Below are 19072 nucleotides of genomic sequence, written 5' to 3'. Positions count from 1 at the left end.
TTGGGTTTTCACTTAGTCCCGTGACCGTAATGCATTACAATCTTGTAAAAATGGGGGCATTCCACAAATCACATTGTCCACATAAGGTGGTTCAATACTTAATCAACTATACCGTGGACCTGACTAAGATGTAACGACCACGTGGTAAATAGCGGGCGCAATCTATAAAACAGCGTGTATTATTAGTGGCCGTGTTGCGTGTGATCTACTACCATTGTGTGTACAATTGAAGAGTGGGTTTTATTTAAATGAGGATTTTGCGTGTACAATATATGGGGCATCACCAAGGAGACACTCATTTACTGCACATTCTGAAATAAATACACCTACAACTTACTAAATGAAAATATAGAAAAAAAACTACCAGCAGCGGTAAAGTTTAGATCCATGAAGGAAAGAAGAAAGTGAATGAATGTTTATAACTGAATAAATTTACATGTGCATAAAAATTTGTTTTCTTTTGTATTCTTTTTTTTTGTTAATTAAATAACGTTTATGACAACATTTTTCCAAAACACAATATAGAATGTGAGATATAACAGGATAATGCATACATGTATCATTTGTTTTCAAAACGGTTACAAAAAAGTGGGACATCAAAAATTTACTGTGGGACCCCATTTTTATGACTTGATGGGGCCTTGGGATCCCGTTTTGAAAATTCCTAGCGCCAACATTGATTCATGTTATCATGCTCCTACCAGTGGCGTTATGCTATGTTTTCAAACATGCAGGACACATGTACCTCTTTTTATGGGCATTTTAGCAGCAGTCATGCAGTGCATCACAATGACACCCCACTTTTTTCCCCTTGTTTTTTCCCAAGGGAAAAAATGCAAAAAATGCGCACTTCAAGAAGTTTTTTAAAAAATACTAAAGGACACCAAAACACATCAATTTAATTTGTTTTAATCAGCCCCTAAGTCCTCCAGCAGCTATAACATTTTAAAATAACGTGGCTGAATAGATGATATATCTAATTTTTATTTTATTTCTGACCGTCCAAAATGTTGACACACACGTAGGACAGAGGATTCTTGTCTATCCATCATCTGTGCAGTGCGGACACTGATCCTGCAGCCGTGTGTGGAACTGTCGGTTTGCGCATCCCTCTGACACGTGCTAAATAAAACGCTAAATAGTGCTTGCAAAACGATGATGAGTGTCGATAAATCACATTGCGCGTTCTAAATAACTATCTTTGCATCTTCTCCTCCCAGTATTGTGGGCGCTTTGATGATCAGCATTGTTTTTGCATATTAATGAAGAAAGAGATGCAAAATGGGTAACACGCCTTTTTCTGCTCACTTAACAGACGCAATCCACACATTTAGTAGTTTAGTTTTGCGTATGCTATCTGGTTTGCACGTGTTTTACACATGCAAACCTTTAGTAAATCAGGCCCATGGTATTATTCCTAAATGTGCGGTTCCACTTGTGTGCTGTTTCCTTTGCTTAAAATCATGGAACCCACATTGTAATTGTATTGTTTTAAAGAGTTCATAAACTTGCAGTAGTTTGCAATAAACCAATAAAACCAAACGATTTAAGAGCCATTCCACCAAATTTGTGCCATTTGCTTGTTGAAAAATAAACTTAAAGTCTTTTTTCATTTCTAAATCTGATAATACACATTACTCCAAATATGAATTGGCCCAACTAATGCAGTTCATTGTTTGTTTAAGGTCCCTTTGGCAAAGATGACTCATTTGAGTAACAGAACTAAAAGTAACATACATTTGTTTTTAGCATAACAAATTCACATTACTTTGATTCAACAAAAATGTATTTTAACATAATAAAAAAAATAAACTTCAAAAAAAGAATGTATGGTAGGTCACAGTACTGTGCTGAGATGTTAACCTCACTCCCCAAGTAATTGTAATATTAAAAACATGTTTTGCGTTTTCGTGGCCTGCAGATAGAGAGAGAGAGAGAGAGAGAGAGAGAGAGAGAGAGAGAGACAGAGAGAGAGAGAGAGAGAGAGAGAGAGAGAGAGAGAGAGAGAGAGAGAGAGAGAGAGAGAGAGAGAGAGAGAGAGAGAGAGAGAGAGAGTTGCTCATATAAATATATATACATAACCTGCACAGGAATAAGCTAAATATGTGTGCAATTTAAAAGGAGACCTCTAACCATTTAAGGAACCTCAAAACAATTGAAGAGTGTTGACCTTCTGAGGGTATGTGTTTTATATGCATGTACAGTGAGTGGCGTTTGAGGTGGGGGTGTTGCAAAAGGTGAGAGAACAGACATTAGTCAATGCTGACATTAAGCATGCAAATTAAAATGCAGTTCACAGGGATTTTCATTAAAGTGTCTAAACATTAAAGGTGGATTAAAGAGGATCTGAATGATGCAACTTTCTGTGGACAATGTAACTTGTGGAATATTACACATTTTCCGATGGTGTAATGCTTATGAGTATAGTTTGAATTAATTGTTTAAGTTGTATTCAATTAATATACAAACCCCGTTTCCATATGAGTTGGGAAATTGTGTTAGATGTAAATATAAACGGAATACAATGATTTGCAAATCATTTTTAACCCATATTCAGTTGAATATGCTACAAAGACAACATATTTGATGTTCAAACTGATAAACATTTTTTTTTTTTGCAAATAATCATTAACTTTAGAATTTGATGCCAGCAACACGTGACAAAGAAGTTGGGAAAGGTGGCAATAAATACTGATAAAGTTGAGGAATGCTCATCAAACACTTATTTGGAACATCCCACAGGTGAACAGGCAAATTGGGAACAGGTGGGTGCCATGATTGGGTATAAAATGTAGATTCCATGAAATGCTCAGTCATTCACAAACAAGGATGGGGCGAGGGTCACCACTTTGTCAACAAATGTGTGAGCAAATTGTTGAATAGTTTAAGAACCAACCAGCTATTGCAAGGAATTTAGGGATTTCACCATCTACGGTCTGTAATATCATCAAAGGGTTCAGAGAATCTGGAGAAATCACTGCACGTAAGCAGCTAAGCCCGTGACCTTCGATCCTTCAGGCTGTACTGCATCAACATGCAACATCAGTGTGTAAAGGATATCACCACATGGGCTCAGGAACACTTCAGAAACCCACTGTCAGTAACTACAGTTGGTCGCTACATCTGTAAGTGAAAGTTAAAACTCTTCTATGCAAGGCGAAAACCGTTTATCAACAACACCCAGAAATGCCGTCGGCTTCGCTGGGCCTGAGCTCATCTAAGATGGACTGATACAAAGTGGAAAAGTGTTCTGTGGTCTGACGAGTCCACATTTCAAAAATTTTTTGGAAACTGTGGACGTCGTGTCCTCCGGACCAAAGAGGAAAAGAACCATCCGGATTGTCATAGGCGCAAAGTTGAAAAGCTAGCATCTGTGATGGTATGGGGGTGTATTAGTGCCCAAGACATGGGTAACTTACACATCTGTGAAGGCGCCATTAATGCTGAAAGGTACATACAGGTTTTGGAGCAACATATGTTGCCATCCAAGCAATGTTACCATGGACACCCCTGCTTATTTCAGCAAGACAATGCCAAGCCACGTGTTACATCAACGTGGCTTCATAGTAAAAGAGTGCGGGTACTAGACTGGCCTGCCTGTAGTCCAGACCTGTCTCCCATTGAAAATGTGTGGCGCATTATGAAGCCTAAAATACCACAACGGAGACACCCGGACTGTTGAACAACTTAAGCTGTACATCAAGCAAGAATGGGAAAGAATTCCACCTGAGAAGCTTAACAAATGTGTCTCCTCAGTTCCCAAACGTTTACTGAGTGTTGTTAAAAGGAAAGGCCATGTAACACAGTGGTGAACATGCCCTTTCCCAACTACTTTGGCACGTGTTGCAGCCATGAAATTCTAAGTTAATTATTATTTGCAAAAAATAAATAAAGTTCATGAGTTTGAACATCAAATATCTTGTCTTTGTAGTGCATTTAATTGAATATGGGTTGAAAAGGATTTGCAAATCATTGTATTCCGTTTATATTTACATCTAACACAATTTCCCAACTTATATGTAGACGGGTTTGTACAATCAGATCTATGTGCGGAAAACATTTGATTATGAAAATATTTTTTACAGCAAATTTTACCATGCATTCACATTTTATTTACAGGGGGAAGCAAATAGCACCGATTCGGTGGAATGTTGCTTAAAATGCTCAACACTTGAAATATTACAAATAGTCACTATTTTTGTAATTGCCATATATTGAATGTTTGTACATTTGAAATGGACCTTGAGGGTTTATTCATTTCAACTGTACTTTTTTCACAAAAGAAAACAATTTATGCAGTCTATTGTTGGTGTTTAGATTTTAAAATGGGATTCAATATTTTTTTATATCTGCTGTGTACATATTTAGAAGCAGATAGATCATTTTTAAGCAAGTAAAAACACAATAATGTTTCAAGGCACATAGCCTGCGTTGTTTAAGGTTGGTTTTTTTTTTTTGCATTATTGCTGTGATTAGAAGCCTGCATTGGGAGAGTTGATCCACATTTAGGAGCATATTTGTGACGGCTCCAGATTACGGATATAGATAAATGTTTGTTATGGATCTTCCTCTTTTGAACCTTCAAATGTTATCCCACACCTACTGTGTGTCCCTCTCGCTTGTCATGAAAATACATCATGTTCCAGAAGCGAGACACTCTCACGGCGCTGAACTTTACATTTAAAGATCACGCATCCAGTCAGCTACTTGATTTTCAAAAATAAACCCTCCCAAATGGGTCTTGAATAGCAATAAACTAAGATTAGCATCATCTGCTAATGGAGGCTGTCGACTTCCAGCCTCACATAAATGTCATCCTGGCATTGTGCTGCACATGCTGTGGAGCTGCAGGATTCACCAGCACAGCTTCTGTGTGCCTTAAAGGCCTTTTCCACTTGGTCCCCAGCGTCCTCCTTTTCCCCCCTGCTTACTATTTCAGCCTCAGTGGGTAAATAGTACTGTCACGTTCCCTTGCAGGGCTTATTTTACATTTGGCCCGCTCTAGGTTTTCCGGCGCAGGATCAAACGTGCGATTATTATGCTGTAACGCTAAGCCAAAGGAAATTGGATATGTATGTCTGGCCAGTCATACTGATGTTTGTTTTTTGTGAAGGCCTGGTCACAAAAAAAAATTGTTTTTCATATCTGGAGGAAATCCAGCTGGTTTCCGTCAGCATGTTGGACCATGTCGGAGGATCCACTTTATCTGATGGGCAGATTTGAGGCTCAGGGGCGCATCATGGCGCGTGTGTCTTTGACTGAAGCCGTCAGAATGGAACCACTTGGGGCGTGTGGCTTTTCTTTGCTTTGTGAAAATGGTGTGAAGGTGGATGTGAGCGAGACTTCACCCAATTTGTACGCACCAGCTTCCGTGCGCGGTGAGGCCCGGGAGTGTGAAACTAGATGACGGTTTTCCGAAGGTGATAATGAGCCAAGTGCCACTCTCACAGGATGTGCGTTGGGTTGCAAAGTGGCGGGCTGCTGTATTCCATCTGATTTTAATCACTTCAAGCTGTTTTTTTTAATAATCCCTAATGAGAATCTCATGACCCATTTTTACTCAATGAGGCACTTTCTTTGTGTGGCCATCACTCGGGTTTTAATAAATGTTCCCGATTCAAATTCCCCATCTGTATGCGTCGGACATTAATGCAAATAATGTTCATGCAAATCATCCGCACAGGAAGTATCACGGTTCCGGCGATTGTATTTTTACAATGGAAATCCTATCTTCCGACTTCAGTTAGTGATTTCATTAAAAGAGCACCTCCTAATCGTTGAGGCTTAATGAACATGTTGTACTTACTTATATCACATTTAGATTGCCACATAATTAAAGGCAGAATGGCAATAGATAAGTGCCGACAAACTAGTAAGGCAATCTTCGCAACAAAGCAGAGCCTTCTCTGATGCCCTTTGTGGTTTTGAGAAGAGCCTTTAAAATGTCAGAAAAGAGTTGCTGTGTAATCTCAAACTGATTTTGAGAACTACATTTGAAAAGAGAAAGCATGTGGTACACACTTTGCTGATTTGTGTGTTTACTAGAATTGCTCAAATGTCATTACAGTATTTGTGTGTGTGTGTGTGTGTGTGTGTGTGTGTGTGTGTGTGTGTGTGTGTGTGTGTGTGTGTGTGTGTGTGTGTGTGTGTGTGTGTGTGTGTGTGTGTGTGTGTGTTGCCATGCTCCTGTCGGACCTCACTTTTTGGGCTGCTTGGAAGACAGATGTAGGCGTAAAAAGACATTACATGTTTAAACATTTTCACCATCAAGATTCCATCAATCATGAAATGTCAAGCGTGTATCAGTAAGTATGTGTTCAGAGAGTTCTCTAAAGTGGTATCCAGGCAAAGTCTTAATGGTAACCAGACACCAGCATTCCACTCACACCAAGCGGCCCAGTAGGACAATCACCTAAAGCTGCCCTCCCACTCGCTTTATATCTCTCAGCTAAACACACTCTCCCTTAAACAAACTTGTTCCTTGTTTTGCTTCTGGGTCCGCGTCTCAGGTTTTGGCACCTCTTTATTTTTTCCCCCCTTTTCTTGCCTCGCCATGGCCGTACGCTCCCCTGTCCCGGCCGCTCTTTGTCCCCGTGAAACTGATCTTTTCTACTGAACATATTTCTGTCTGACAGAGACGTGATTGAGGATGTGTGTTTAACCGCTGTGTCTACTGAGAGGCCCTGAAAGTGCAGATCTGCTTGTGTATTTAGTGTGTGTGTGTGTGTGTGTGTGTGTGTGTGTGTGTGTGTGTGTGTGTGTGTGTGTGTGTGTGTGTGTGTGTGTGTGTGTGTGTGTGTGTGTGTGTGTGTGTGTGTGTGTGTGTGTGTGTGTGTGTGTGTGTGTGTGTGTGTGTAGATGGTCATTATGGGCAGTATCACAAGCGTTGTTGCCAGTGTTGAACAATATGTGTGCTCTGTAAAGTAACAGTCAAAAGTTTTGATACATTTTGTCATGCTGTCCAATGTGAAGTGTGTCCAAACATTTGGTTGATGACTGATATGTGTGTGTGATGGTGTAGACCAGGGGTCGGCAACCCAAAATGTTGAAAGAGCCATATTGGACCAAAAATACAAAAACAAATCTGTCTGGAGCCGCAAAAAATTAAAAGCCATATTACATACAGATAGTGTGTCATGAGATATAAATTGAATTAAGATGACTTAAAGGAAACTAAATGACCTCAAATATAGCTACAAATGAGGCATAATGCTGCAATATGTACATATAGCTAGCCTAAATAGCATGTTAGCATCGATTAGCTTGCAGTCATGCACTGACCAAATATGTCTGACTAGCACTCCACACAAGTCAATAACATCAACAAAACTCACCTTTGTGCCTTCACGCACAACGTTAAAAGTTTGGTGGACAGAATGAGACAGAAAAAGAAGTGGCATAAAACACGTCCTAGAAAGTCGGAGAAAGTTATACTTGTAAAAAAACTACGGTGAGTTCAAGGACCGCCAAAATTAGTAGGACAAAACGGCGCTCGCCAAATACTCGAATCAGTGAAGCATATTTAATATAAACTGTGATTTGTAACAATTAGGGAGGTTTGCGTCATGTTTGTCCTCCTACGGAAACCATATTAAAACAAAAACTTTTTTTTTTTCCCTCATCTTTTTCCATTTTTCATACATTTTTAAAAAAGCTCCTGAGAGCCACTAGGGCGGCGCTAAAGAGCCGCATGCGGCTCTAGAGCCGCGGGTTGCCGACTCCTGGTGTAGACTTTAAAGCAGAGGGCCACATTTACAGAAAGCTAAGGACCGGGGGACCGGATTTCTCTATTCACTACTAGTCCTATATTGTAAATTCCTGAGAACCAGCGTCCTTTACAGTGGACATTTAATTTTTGTCTGTATATTTTGTCAGCGTTACAGGAGCACTCTGGTGTTTTTTAGGACCTTCTGCAAAAAAAGCTAGTCAAAGATCATCAAAGACAGCACTCTTGTGTTTTAAAATTCTACTGCAAAAATGTTTGTCTCTCACAAGTTTTTTTAAACTGACCTTGCGGGCCACTAGTTGAATAGCCCAAATGATGAAAAAAGAGGAGCTAAAATGGAACCTTGAGAAACACTACCAGTATAACTAAAGAAGTTGAACAAATGACTACTGACTGCATCTGGAGTTAACAAACTACAGTAACACCTTGGATACCTAAATCACATTATGAAAAAATAACTGACAAAAAGGAGAGGACTTAAAGGGGTGCCTTGTGGAACACCTCATTTATGTACAAAACCAAAAACCAGTGAAGTTTGCACGTTGTGTAAATCATAAATAAAAACAGAATACAATGATTTGCAAATCCTTTTCAACCTATATTCAATTGAATACACTGCAAAGACAAGATACTTAACGTTCGAACTGGAAAACTGTGTTATTTTTTGCAAAAATTAGCTCATTTGGAATTTGATGCCTGCAACATGTTTCTAAAAAGCGGGCACAAGTGGCAAAAAAGACTGACAAAGTTAAGGAATGCTCATTAAACCCTTGTTTGGAACATCCCGAAGGTGAACAGGCTAATTGGGAACAGGTGGGTGCCATGAGTGGGTATAAAAGCAGCTTCCATAAAATGCTCAGTCATTCACAAACAAGGATGGGGCGAGGGTCACCACTTTGTCAACAAATGAGTGAGCAACTTGTTTAAGAACTACATTTCTCAACCAGCTATTGCCAGGAATTTAGGGATTTCACCATCTACGGTCCGTAATATCTTGAAAAGGTTCACAGAATCTGGAGAAATCACTGCACGTAAGCGATGATATTACGGACCTTCGATCCCCCAGGGGGTACTGCATCAAAAAGCGACATCAGTGTGTAAAGGTTATCACCACATGTGCTTAGGAAATTCTTCAGAAAACCACTGTCAGTAACTACAGTTTGTTGCTACATCTGTAAGTGCAAGTTAAAACTCTACTATGCAAAGCCAAAGCCATTTATCAACAACACCCAGAAACGCCGCCGGCTTCGCTGGGCCCGAGCTCATCTAAGATGGACTGATGCAAGGTGGAAAAGTGTTCTGTGGTCTGACGAGTCCACATTTCAAGTGGTTTTTGGAAACTGTGGACGTTGTGTCCTCCGGAACAAAGAGGAAAAGAACCATCCGGATTGTTATAGGCGCAAATTTCAAAAGCCAGCATCTGTGATGGTATGGGGGTGTATTAGTGCCCAAGGCATGAGTAACTTACACATCTGTGAAGGCACCATTAATGCTGAAAGGTACATACAGGTTTTGGAGCAACATATGTTGCCATCCAAGCAACGTTATCACGGACGCCCCTGCTTATTTCAGCAAGACAATGCTAAGCCACGTGTTACAACAGCGTGGCTTCATAGTAAAAGAGTGCAGGTACTAGACTGGCCTGCCTGTAGTCCAGACCTGTCCCCCACTGAAAATGTGTGGCCCGTTATGAAGCGTAAAATACCACAACAGAAACCCCAGACTGTTGAACAACTTAAGCTGTACATCAAGCAAGAATGGGAAAGAATTCAACCTGAAAAGCTTCAAAAATGGGTCCCCTCAGTTCCCAAACGTTTACTGAGTGTTGTTAAAAGAAAAGGCCATGTGGTAAAAGTTACAGTGGTAAAAATGCCCCTGTGCCAATTTTTTTGCACTGTGTTGCTGCCATTAAATTCTAAATTAAGGATTAGGTTTTTCATTTCAAACTTTAATTATCTTGTCTTTACAGTGTATTCAATTGAATTGAAGTTGAAAAGGATTTGCAAATCATTGTATTCTGTTTTTATTCACGAATTACAGAACGTGCCAACTTCACTGGTTTTGGGTTTTGTAAATCACACAATAGGACACCTGTGTTCTGTTTGCAATAATGTCAATGCAAGGATCTGGCAACGTGTTTACAGTGGTCCAAGTTCCTCTGTACAACAAGAGCACTTTTTGCTGCAAAAATATTTGTCTCCCAAGTTTTGAACAGAACTAGTGTTTCATGCTCGGCCCGAGCTGCCAGTTGAATAGCTGTGCTGTAGGTGTTATACTGTAGTATGACGCAAAGGGAGTCAGTGAAAACACAAAAGCTGCAGCGGATAAGAGCCTTGAGGACCCTTCTGCTTCTAATCAGTTTACACACAATCACACACACACACACACACACACACACACATATTTCGATTACATTTTGTCAGTGTGGACCTCCAACACACACGCGCACACACACCTCCGTTCTTCCAATCTAAAACCTTGTGAGGGTGTTGCTATTACTGGAGGCGCTATCATTCCTGGTGTGGGACATCTGTCTCTTCCCAGAGGCTAAACAGTCACACACACTCTGTTCCCTCGCACACATTGTGCAGCGGGGGTGTCCCACAGCAGGTAGTAAAACATACACCTGTCAGGAACAGCCCAAACCAACTTCTTACATCTAAGGTGATGACAGAAAATCTGTACACATTTACAAACAGACTACTGCACCTATTGTATTTCCTGAAACAGTGGTTTCCATTCTAATAGGTAGTCTCTATTAATTATACTGTCCACTGACAGTAAGACAAGCAGGGGCTGTCTTTTCCCCCAACAAAAAAAATGCTTGATGACGGCAAAAAAACAACTTGATTGTTCACCGCCGACATTTAACAAGCAGCTCAGCCCATTTTAATTCTTGCTGTCCAAAACAGCATCACCTATCGATGCACATAAACAGGCAATAATGCAGGATTTTAAAAAATGTTAAAAAGATGGAGACTGCACATTTCCATTGATTAGCGTTTTACTTGCCCATAGGTTATTTTCTGTGTTCATGCCTTCAAATGATCCTGCCTGTTTCCAACCTGCCTACTGTATAGGTTATTGACATGTTTCTACATCTTCTCTATAGTAGTCATTTTATTTTCACATGACTTACAGTCAGGGATGCAAGGTCAGTGTAAGCAGGTGAGGCAGAGCTAAATTTAAAAAACAAATAATAATTGATAAAATAAATATTATTATTTGTTCATCAAACTGTTATACAGTAAATATATTTTCTGTATGACTAAAACATTTTTTTATATTTTCTTTATGAAAAATCTCTAAATTTTCACAATTACTGATCATATAGAGCAGGAATTCTCAAATGTGTACAAATAGTGGTACGGATTAAAATACAGTGTTTTATTTTCCTATTTTGAAACACAGTGTTACTAGTCAAACTGTCAGGCTTGTTCCTGACAGTTTGGTTATTGTTTTAGTTTTTCCTCTGTGTTTGTCTTTATTTCCTGTCAGCGCTTTTATTTTGGTTTATTCCTGCTTGTCTCCCTGAGCGCTGTTTTCCCTCAGCTGTGGCTGATTGGTACCTGGCCACACCTGGTGTCAATCAGCCAGCTGCTATTTAAACCTGCCTTGCCATCCAGTCTGTGCTGGAGTATTGTCGTTGTCATTAATACTTGTCGATGTCGATGTCATCACTACCTGTCGTGCTAATACTCGTCGATGTCATTGTTTGCGGTAAGCTGTTCCTAATAGCTATTTAGAGTTTGCTGTCTCCTAGTTCTTTTGTTTCGTGTTATCCTGTTAGCCGTTAGCTGTTTCCAGTTGTTCTGTTTGCTGGTTCCTGTTTTCAGTTTGGTTATTCCTAGTTTTTTTCTGAGGTGGTACTTGGTGAAAAAAAGTTTGAGAACTACTGATATAGAGCTATAGGAGTTACATAGTTATTTTGATAATCGGACTCTAAATATAGAAAAATCATAGTGAGAAGTGCTGGAGTACACTGAGTCAGTATGAATTGGGGGTGGCGTATGTGAGCGAGCTACCTTGTTGCTACCGTACTATCTTTTTCCACAGAAAAAATAAAGATAAAAAACTATATATATATATATATATATATATATATATATATATATATATATATATATATATATATATATATATATATATATATATATATATATATATATATATATATATATATATATATATATATATATATATATACACATATACACAGGGTGATTAAAAGAGAATATGCCAAAATCACTACACATTTATTTGGTTCTAAAGCACTGTAATAGACTGAATCAATTGTCATTTGATACAGGAGTTATACAAGTTTTACTGTGTTACAATTTCACCGTTATGGTCATGTAATCCTTTCGGCGCCGTTCAATTGTGTATGAAACCATACAAACTTAGCCTTGTCCAAGCACTTACTAATAATGACAAGGGCATGCGAAGGAGATTCTGTAAGTCAATGATGGAAGATCATGAAACTTTCTTTTCACGTCTAGTTTTTAGCAATGAAGCAGCTTTCCATTTGTGTGGCACAGTCAATTGTTCCAATGTGCGCATTTGGGGAACAATGAAGCATGAAGCAATTGAACATCAAAGAGATTCGCCTAAACTGAACGTCTTCTGCGCTGTGTCTCAAAACAGGGTCTATGGTCCCTTTTTCTTTAAAAAAAAACTCACTGTTAAAGCACAAACCTATCTCTAAATGCTCCAAAACTGGCTATTCGCTTGACTTCAAGCAGATTCAAATGACTTTGTTTTATAACAAGATACCATTGGCATCTCGAAGTTCGAACTTATCTGAATGAAAGCGAGCCTCGGCAGTGGATTGGTAGAAGAAGTGCTAAAGACCTTGCTCTCTGGTCTTGGCCTGCCAGATCCCTGGACCTAACTGTGTGTGACTTTTCTCTGTGGGGATATGTTGAAGACAAAGTTTATGTTCCACCTTTGCCGGCAAATATTGATGACATGAAAGATCGAATAACAGCAGAAATCAACACGGTGGAGCGCGACATCCTGGGGCGCGTTTGGGAGCAATTCTCATTCCATGTTGTCCGTGCTGCCGGTGGTGGCTGTATTGAGCACTTGCAAAGCATGAAATAACTACTCCAAGTTATGTACACCACATGTGTTCAAGCTAGGTGTTCTATTGTTTTTGAATTTTGAAATATCGAGTGATAATTTCAGGTGAATTCTTCGTGAATCACCGTATATATGTATATATATATATATATGTATATATATATATATATATATATATATATATATATATATATATATATATATATATATATATATATATATATATATATATATATATATATTATATATATATATATATATTATAGGGTGATTCACAAAGAATTCACCTGAAATTATATATACATATATATATAAAATTTCAGGTGAATTCTTTGTGTATCACCCTATAAAATATACGTATATATATATATATATATATATATATATATATATATATATATATATATATATATATATATATATATATATATATATATATATATATATATACGTATATTTTATAGGGTGATACACAAAGAATTCACCTGAAATTATCACTCGATATTTCAAAATTCAAAAACAATAGAACACCTAGCTTGAACACATATATATACAGTATATATATTATTTACACATACAAAATACAAGACATTTATATTCTGCTGAATGCATGAATGAATGTCACTGCCAAGATGGAAAATTATATATACAAGCTCAAACAGTTTTAGACCAAACAGGTGATCAGACTTTTATAATTTAACTACTGAACATGTATAAGAGCTTTTCCTGGAAGAGGAAAGAAGTATGTACTACACTTACACTAAAGGGTAAGACCCCAAATGTTTTTACATTTTATAAAAGTAAAAAAACAACCCCAAAGTGCCTCACCTGCCCTAAACATCACCGCACATCACTGCATTCAGTATTGTTTTCATCTATATTATTTTAACTAAGCATCATCATGTATTTGTAAAATGACAAATACAAACAAATATATATGAAATTGGTAAATATTATCATAAAACTGTGTGTTTTCTCTTGCAATTGAGTGCATAAAACCCTGGATACTGGATGAAAAAAATATTACAGGGCTTATTTATTATAGTGATTATAATACCTGAAGGAGAATATCAATTAAAAATATGATAATTATGTATGTGAAGTAGTCCATTGCTTCAAACCACCTAGTGTGTGTCTCTGGAACCTATCCCATCTGATTTAGGGAAAAAGGCAGTGTACACGTTGGACTGATCAGCTGTCAATTTCAGGGCCCATATAGACCAAACAACCATTCAGTCATTTGAACAACTACAATTTTGGTGAACCTTTTTGTTTATCATTTCATTCAAAAGGGACTGAGATTCTTAACATGTCTTCTATATAGGAGCCCCTATGGATAATGTTTAACGCTTAACCAGCAGTGGAATCCAGCAAAGGTGCAACGATTGTACTACTAAACTGTGACAGACGACATATGTGTCATCTCTAACAGTAAAAACATGGAAAAGTTGTATTTTTGAAGAACTGTTGATCCAACACAGCTTATCTTACCTTTTGACATTGCTGCTAATTTGGCAGCCTTGCGATGGCCCTTTATAAAAAAAATTACACCGCACAGGGATGACAATGATCAGATTGGCATCGTGAAAGTGGTTGCTCACAAAGACAAGACATGTCGTTTGTAGTATCTGAGGGAATGCACACAATACATGAACACATGTTGATCATCTCTCAGATGTAGTAAAGGTCACTTCTACTGTGAACTTTGAAATCCTGATCAAGGCATGGACCTCATTAAGAAGAAATACTGCTCTTACTCCTTTATAGTGGGCTTGAACATATCATCATTGACTGTTTGGATAGAGAAGTGCTTTCAGATTGTGTTCATGTGGACCTGCTGGCTGGGTGTGTTGAAACTGAGGAGTGAACACATCTGCTATGTGATTAATCATCACATCCCTTTTCTGTAGCATAACTTTGGTCTTTGCAGTTTAGTTTGTGCAACTAATGAGATGATTGGTCATTGTGCAGACACAGGATCTGACCCTCACCTATTTGCTTGTGTCTATCAGGTGTGTTAGCTGCCTGAGCACAAGGTGGAAATGCTACTGGGACCAGGACTACCACCAGTGTGTCTCCAGTAAAGATGAGTCAAAGTACAACCTGCTGGAGGTGAGTTAGTAATATTTGAAGTCAGATGGAAGCCAGACTTTCTCATATGCAAGATTTTGAATGCGTGCTGTCCCATGTTTTGAGTCAGTCAGGGCTCGACAAGAACAAACATGTGGCGTTTTAATGCAGCATGTTGGAATAAGAAAGACAGCCATAACATTTAGCGGAAGGTTCTGCTGTAGAACACTTAAAATACCTTTCCTTTAGTTTAAATGTCAGCATGTGGACAAGTAAATCCATGGTAATATAATTATTTACTAAACATATTGTATTTCTTCAAACAAATGGATTACACAGAAATATAATCATGTCGTACATTACAATGGTCCATATTACCGTATTGACGTCAATACTAAACAACCTTTTTTCCCCAGAAAAAAGTCTGTAAAATATGTGTGTCAAGAGATACATTCAAGCAAGTCAGAGCTTTTCTTCCTGTCACTCACACACACACCCCAATGACCTGAAAAGATTTTAACCAAAACAAAAAAAGCCACCCCTAAAATGAATTAAAATGAATTAAAAAGTGTCTTAAAGGTTGTCAGCAAGCTGCCAAACAACAAAAGAGGAGCTCTGGTGCTGATTTGAAGTTAATGGTGATCAATAAAGCATTACATATATAGATATGCTTTTCATTGTAATCTATTAGTGGTTATTTCACTGATATTTATAACAGGATTTTTTGTCAGTAAAAAGTCTGGAAAAAACTTCTATATGGGAGTATGGGGCTAAATCCTCACTCATGGTGCTGCTGTACACTTGAAACCTGTGGCCCATTGAACATTTTTTCTTTGCCCTTTGGAGGCAAAATGATTGGGCATGTCAGTGTGTCAACCAATCAATCAATCAAAGTTTACTTATATAGCCCTAAATCAGGAGTGTCTCAAAGGGCTGCACAAGAAAATGTCAAAAAATGCTTATTCATTGCCTTCAGTCTGGTTGAGGAGATTTGAACCTGAAGGAGTGAGGGTGGTGGTTGTAACGTCCAGTCACACTTCTTCCTAGTGTGACGCCCAGGTCTCTGGTCACCTGATGGTCAAGCTGCTCATTGTCTTGACAATTTGAAAGCTTTATTTCTGTGGAAGTCCACTGTTTGTTTTTGCATCACAAGACCCCTCAGAATTGGCTTCAGTTCATTCGTGAAGTGATACAGATATCATTGGATGTTTGGGAACAGATGTCATGTTTGCCTTTTAAAGTCCCAAAGCAAATGAAATTAGATATCAAGGCAGCACAAGATGTTTTCGCATTTTAAGTGAGGTCATTTCTAAAAATGACCAAGAGGAGGTGGTGGGTATTTTCCGTCCTGCTGATCCCGACATAGCGTCCAGTGGGTCTGTTATTCTAATCCATCATCGTCTTTCTATTTGAAGCCGTTGTTGTTTCCCTCCAAGTGAGACTTCACCCTCTCATTTCCTCCTACCTCCTCCAGATAAACAGGACACATATTTTGGTTTGAGGATGTGTGCGACGAAGCTATTGTCTTTTTTCTAACTACTTTATGTCACTTCCTGCACCCCCCACCACAGAATGCAGTTTCCTGTCCCAGCTTGGTAGCCACTGAGGTTCCTCCATCGCCATCGGGTGCGACCCAGGATTTCACCATATCCCTTAACAACATCCAGGAGGTACCACACACACACACACACACACACACACACACACACACACACACACACACACACACACACACACACACACACACACACACACACACACACACAGTGTAGGTCTGAAGTGGGACTTTGGCCAACATACATGTTGTGAAAACAAGTGGAATAAAACAGAAGCATATGGTGTGTTTGCTTCAAACTGAGCGAGGCACAGATGGATGTGTGTGTGCTGTGAGTTTGGTCTGTAAATGAGCAAAAGCTGTGGCGGGCTGATGTGTACGTTGTGAGAATATGAAGAACAAGCAGGGATCGTTTTGCTTATGTTGCTCAAGTTATGTCTCTGTCAGCAGCACACAGGCATCATATTCAATTAAAAAACTCATGTTGTAATCCGTAATCCTAATCTGAATGTAGGCATGTTCACTGGTTAGGACGTTTACTTGAATAGTGTCTGCAGACAAATTGCCAGGTGGTCCCTTGTCTAACCTTGCTGGCCTTTTCAAGCCCTTTTCCGAGGTGTTGCTATGGTAACAGACTTTGACTCGCACACAAATGTCTACACGCACACACACACACACACACACTCACACACACTCACACACACTCCCCAGCGAACACAGATCTTCAGGGCATCCTTCACAGACTTGCAGGTTTCATTACGGAAGTTCATTCAAACTGACATTGTTTGAGTAACGACTTCATTCAGTCACCACTGCGGTGAATCTGAGTCACTTACGCTTGGTTTCTGTGGCAAAGTCATCGCCAACTCACAGATGCTTCTGGAGTTTGTGGGAGTAAAATTGGATTTGGTCCCACACGGTGGAGGTGGTGTGTGTGCGAGTATGTGTGTGTGTGTGTGTGTTTGTAGTGGCGGTGGTGTTCTGAAGGTCGGGGGGTGGGGGTGTTGTTGTCCCTTGAACACACTTAAATAAACTGCGATAGACATTCTCACTGATACTCTTAGTTACACGTTTGGCCTCAAACCTTCAGACAGCACACACATTAGAAATGATGGGCATTCCTTGGGCCAAATGGCAGAAAACTCCAGTTTAAAAAGTCATTTAAAAAAACATTCTGGTCAGTTAGAACTGTCTGAATCTCCTTCTGTGGTCGTGCTGATATTCTATGTTTCTAACTTGTCATCTGGCACTTATTTTAAGAGGAATACATTTGATTGATCTTGCTGAGGTGTTGTGGTCCAGATGCTTATGAGTATGATTTTAGAATGGATCCCATCTTCACCTGGCAGGGCCAATTACTTTCTCCTTCCACTCTAAACGTCTTTAATTGGTACCAAACTTTGATTTATTTTTTTCCCTGTGCAGGAAACTGCATCAGATCGCCATGTACTTGTCTATAATTGCTTATTGCTGGGTATGGTGTTTTTCATTACAGGGGGAGGAGCTGGAGTGTGACTTTGGGACAGAGCAGCGATACGAAGCCACATGGCTAAACAGCTCCACTGTCAAGTGCAGTGGTGTGACAGTAAGTGCAGACAATTACCTACCACAAATAACCAGAGTCCATTTGGAACAACAAAAGCACTTTAGCGCCTGCTGATTTCTAGTAGCAGTGCTTTCATTGTTATCAAGTTTAGGCCCAATCATGAGTCAATTATAGAAATGTTGCATAACAACTTTTGTGTCCGTGTAGCTGTCTACCAACCATAAGAGTCACATTTACCACCTCAACCTGAGGAGGAGAGGATTCCTTGGCCAGGACCCTTTTGTGGACAGCCCCCTGGCTATGAACGGTAAGACATGGTCATTATCTAGCACACAGGTTTTTTTAAATAAAAAAAACATCTTATTCAGCAGACACATCAAACTGTGATATGCATACCACTAGTGGTACGTGGATTAATTAAATATTCAAACACAGTGTTACTGTTCAAACTGTTACAGTGGCCACGTGTACATGTGCCAAATGTTTTTAATTTGACCATGATTTGGATTACAATGTTACTGTGTCCATGGACCCTGAAAAAATTATCCACACCTTAGATCAGAACACTTTATTTTGACATGTGCAGCACAAACCGTAAACGAAAGTAGAAGGAGAAGCAGTGAATCCGCTGTAAACAAACATGGCTATGTGCCTTTCTGCTTGTCCAATGTTGTCACATTATTTAGAAAAAAATGTTTCCTTCTGTTCGCTACTTTTTGTTTTACCTCTTTTGAAATGGAGCTGTTCTGCGCCCTCCATGTTGTGATATGTGTGGGTTGGGTTGCCGTATTTTCTATAGTCGCAGATGTGACATCATCAGGGCGCGCCTTCGTGTTACGTGCCTTCAGTTAGCACTTGGAGGGGCTGTAAGACCATGAATAAAACAGCTCGTTGAAACAACTGAATCCCTCCTTTTACTGTTACATCGACACAATTGTTTTTGCTAGTCTTGGTTTTAGAGGAACGACCTCAACAATATACCTGTATAACGCTACTTCTGTACATGTTGATTGGAGGGAGACTGTAGCAAGACAATTGTTTCATTCCGAGATTATTCAATTAAACCCTCCTACACCACTGGTAAAGTATGGCT

The 19072-nt window shown here is 39.2% G+C and overlaps 1 protein-coding gene across 1 annotated transcript in view; it reads left to right on the top strand.

Annotated features, from left to right (window-relative positions):
* Positions 1–19072, top strand: part of plxnd1 (plexin D1) — a 160023-nt gene that overhangs the window by 55832 nt on the left and 85119 nt on the right. The window contains exons 8-11 of the mRNA XM_062053578.1: positions 14821–14920; positions 16450–16548; positions 17929–18018; positions 18187–18286. Of these exons, the coding sequence (XP_061909562.1) occupies positions 14821–14920; positions 16450–16548; positions 17929–18018; positions 18187–18286 (389 nt within the window). The remainder of the gene's footprint in view (positions 1–14820; positions 14921–16449; positions 16549–17928; positions 18019–18186; positions 18287–19072) is intronic.

This window comes from Entelurus aequoreus, linkage group LG07 (genome assembly GCF_033978785.1).
Source record: "Entelurus aequoreus isolate RoL-2023_Sb linkage group LG07, RoL_Eaeq_v1.1, whole genome shotgun sequence".
NCBI classification, from domain to species: domain Eukaryota; kingdom Metazoa; phylum Chordata; class Actinopteri; order Syngnathiformes; family Syngnathidae; genus Entelurus; species Entelurus aequoreus.
This window is presented reverse-complemented; position numbering and strand designations above follow the sequence as displayed.